Source organism: Lygodium microphyllum, chromosome 3, assembly GCF_053477565.2.
Source record: "Lygodium microphyllum isolate KBCC chromosome 3, Lygodium_microphyllum_v1.1.10, whole genome shotgun sequence".
Taxonomy (NCBI): domain Eukaryota; kingdom Viridiplantae; phylum Streptophyta; class Polypodiopsida; order Schizaeales; family Lygodiaceae; genus Lygodium; species Lygodium microphyllum.
In genome coordinates, this window is record NC_141137.1 from 107969437 (window position 1) to 107973204 (window position 3768).

The 3768-nt window shown below is 43.3% G+C and overlaps 1 protein-coding gene across 1 annotated transcript; it reads left to right on the top strand.

Annotated features, from left to right (window-relative positions):
• Positions 1-821: 821 nt before the first annotated feature.
• On the top strand, positions 822-2331 carry LOC148038732 (uncharacterized). Its single transcript, XM_087674577.1, has one exon. It carries the CDS (start codon positions 935-937, stop codon positions 1601-1603), a length of 669 nt encoding a protein of 222 aa, XP_087530703.1. The 5' UTR covers positions 822-934; the 3' UTR covers positions 1604-2331.
• Positions 2332-3768: the final 1437 nt, after the last annotated feature.

The following is a 3768-nucleotide window of genomic DNA, read 5'->3' on the forward strand; positions in this document are numbered from 1 at the left end:
CTATATTTATAAAGAGGAGCTAATATAACGCATAGAAATTGCAATTGCATGAGCTATTGATTATGGTATGTTCTAAGTGTTTGATACTCTTGAGTCTCATACCTTTTTAACTTGACATCAACAACTAACTCAACCCTGAACTCCTAACAACCACGTGCATCATTGGGTTAAGTTATAACAACCATCTAACAAGGCTTTCAAGTGGCATGTGAGGCGTGGAGTGACACGTTCCCACCCATTGAAAATTCTTTTGTTACATGCATGACTACTTATTTACATCTTCAAGTTCAAAATTGTTTCTACTAGACTAGGATAATCTTACTTTGCCATGTAGGGTTGCTAACGTGGGATTGATATGAATTAAGTTGCTTCGGATGTCACCAAAAGCCCTCGTTGGAGTAGTGTGTGTATATTTCTATGTGGGATCACCTTACTTTTTGCACATAGAGTTGGTAACGTGGGTTTGGTATGAATTCAGTTGCTTCGGATATCCATATACATATGGGTTCAATATGGATCTAAAATTTACTGTATGAGTGTGTAGATATATAGATAATAGATCGATCATCGATCATGGATATAGAGCCGTCGTAGAGGGGGCACAAAAAGGAGACAAAAGCATGTGGTTGGTCAGATGGTGCCTGCAAAGCGCGCCAACTCCAAATAATACGACTTGTTCTCTCGTCCACTAGTGACTAGCCCCTCGAAAGCAACCCTGCCTCTGCCTGTCTGTCCCCTCTCCCTCTCTCTCTACACGGATCTACGGACATGGACAATATGTCGTCTTATTCTCTCTCTTTCTCACACATATAATGTGCTGTGTGGCTCACGAGCTTCCCTCATCATCCATCACACACACACACATACTCCTCTCTCTCTCTCTCTCTGTCTTCTTTGTTTGCCTATCTCCTTCCTTTGAGCTGCAGCTGCAGCCATGACCGGTGCCGCCAAGATAACCGAGCTTGAGCGGATCGTGAATCTCCGTCAGATGTTGAAGAAATGGCGGAGTCTGGCAAGGAAGCGCGGGAGACTGGTAAGCAAGTTGAGCTTCCGCTCGCTGAGCAGCCTCAGCAGCGGCAGCAGCAGCAGGCGCAGGCTGAGCACGTCGGAGGACGTCGAAGAGACGGCCGAAGTACTAGACCGGGCCGAGTATAATGACAACGTGGCGGGTGGAGGTTGGGGGAAGCAGAGGCGGCAGCAGCAGTCGCCAGTTCCGGCGGGGCACGTGGCGGTGTACGTGGGGGAGGAGCGGAGGCGGTTCCTGGTGAGGACGGGGCAGCTGGGGCACCCGATCTTCAGGGCGCTGCTGCGCAAGACGGTGGAGGAGGAGTTCGGGTTCGACCACCCGGGCGCCCTCGCCGTACCCTGCCACCCGGCCTTCTTCCAGCACCTCCTCTGGGCCATCGACCACTCCAAGTCCCTCCCTCCTTCCCACCCTCTTGTCCACGACCTCCTCCACTTCTACTTCGCCGACGGCCTCCCACCACCACCATTACCTGCCCCCCAGCCCCTCGATTGCTGCGCTACTTCTTCTTACACCACCTCCTCAGCTCCATGGCATCAGCTATACCCCGCTCCTCCCACCTTGTTAACAGTCTCCTAGTCAAAGAGATAGTCCCAATCATCTCTTGCTAAGAGCCGCTCCTAATCAAGGGGTATAGCATCATCCCTTGTTAAGAGCCGGTCTTCCGTACCCTCATACCTTGTCACGAGCCGCCTCAGTATCAAAGCTACCTTGCTAAGCTCCTCCGCTTCAAAGTTAAGCTTCAACGTCACATCTTGTTAAGCTCCTCTTCAAGGTCAACTTCGAGGTCATACCTTGTTAGGATCTTCCTCTTTCAAGGTCTTACCTTGCACACAAAGCCTCAGACCCACTACAATGAGGGAAGGGGGAATAAACAAAGTTACCAAGGAGCTACTTCTGGCGCATATATTCCCCTTGCATGACAATAGCAAAGGGTTGCCTTTACTTTTTTAATTGGCTAGGCCAATTGAGCTTGCCAATATGGGCCTAATATAAAGCTCATACTCTATTATAATCATTATGGAAGTTCCACTTGCAATGCATGTCATCATCAACTCTTCGGTTGGCCACCCTCATGACCTTATCATTGCCATGTTTGCCCCTAAGGATGAACTCTACTCTACCTCAAGCCAACCCTAGCTTCCCTTACCCTTCCTTATACTCCTATATTCTCTTGTAAACATATTCTTAATTAGCCACCCTAGATTCATTGTAATTCATAGTAAGGTGTCAAACTTAGACAGCCTTGCACAATTTTTTGGATCTAAAAACTGTGTCATTCTCTTTGAATATGCCAATGCGTTATATTAGCTAAATATCATTTCCAATTTTCTATAGAATCGATGAAATGGCAATATAATGTATCACATATATATGTTGATAGGTGCCATGCCTACTCTCCGCATATGGCAACAACCATAAGGCTAACAAAACCATTTAATCCATGGAGTAAATAAGCACAAGTCACCTCATCTAAGGGTCATCCCATGATGCTACTTTTTGAAGTTTTGAGGGGCCAATGGGGGAATTTTCATATTCCCAAGTTGGTAGAATACTTTCTAGAAATTTTGTAAATTAATTATGTACTCTTGTAATCATGTAAAGGATAATAACTCAAAAGGTAACAAGATGATGATATTCCACATTATAACCCAAAATCCTTCCACATGGCAAAGCTTGTGAGGCTTTTCCATATTACTATTAGGGCCCATTGGGTTACTTGAAATCATGGTTTGGAGGCTCGACAAGAGAATGTCAAAGTTTGACAAGTCTTAGGTTTTACATTGACATAATAACTAATGGCCAAATGTTGGTAGGCCTTATGTTCGATGGTAGTGGGTCCTAGAGAAAGTGTATGAGTATGCCTTAAGCTCATAAAGTTCTTGGATAGCAAGTCTTACTACAAATTTAAATAGGCCTTAAGTTCTTATCTCTAGGTAACTAGGGCTAGTTACACACTTCCCCAAATGGCAAGGGTATTCCATCACTTTGCTTACACATAGGATGCACACTTTTACATCAACAATTGGGATTTGACCCATTGGTTAGAACAACCACCTAAAATTTGATTAGGGTGGGTTCAATGATTAGTTCACTTTTTAAGGAATGGTGTTGTCTTGTAGTTACGTGGGTGTAGATGTAAATCTGGGAAAGGGGTCTTCCTCGCCCAAAATTGAGCATAAGTGATGAACTATGGAACAAATCAAAATTTTGCATGTCACCCTCCGAACTCTTTCTTTTAAAATGAAACTTGATCGTCCACCCTATGTGTAACTAGCCTAAGTTAACTCAACCTTGAGATATACTTTCGTGAAGTTGTTACTCTTAATCATATTTGGTATATATCTTTTTATGCTCATGCTTCTTGATCCATGATAAATTTTAAATGTTGTTTGTTTTGCTTATGGTAGAGAATTCTTTCTATTGCTAGTTATGGAAGAAACATATGTGGTGTAGAATGTAAGTAGCCATGCTTTAAAAGAAATTTCAATTCATCTATAGATTTCTCTAATATCTTTATCCATCAATTTATTCTTTTATGATCTTATATTTGTTTGCATGATCTATCCATGAAACTAGATATCTTTTTATGTCCCATCACATTAACCCATCTTTGCATAGATGACTCACAATGCTGTAAATACGTTTATTTTTGTAACAGTGCTTCATAGATAACCCTCCAATAAGGGGATGGGAGATGTTATTGATTGCGTGATTATGATTAGCTCTAATTGCAGGGTGTC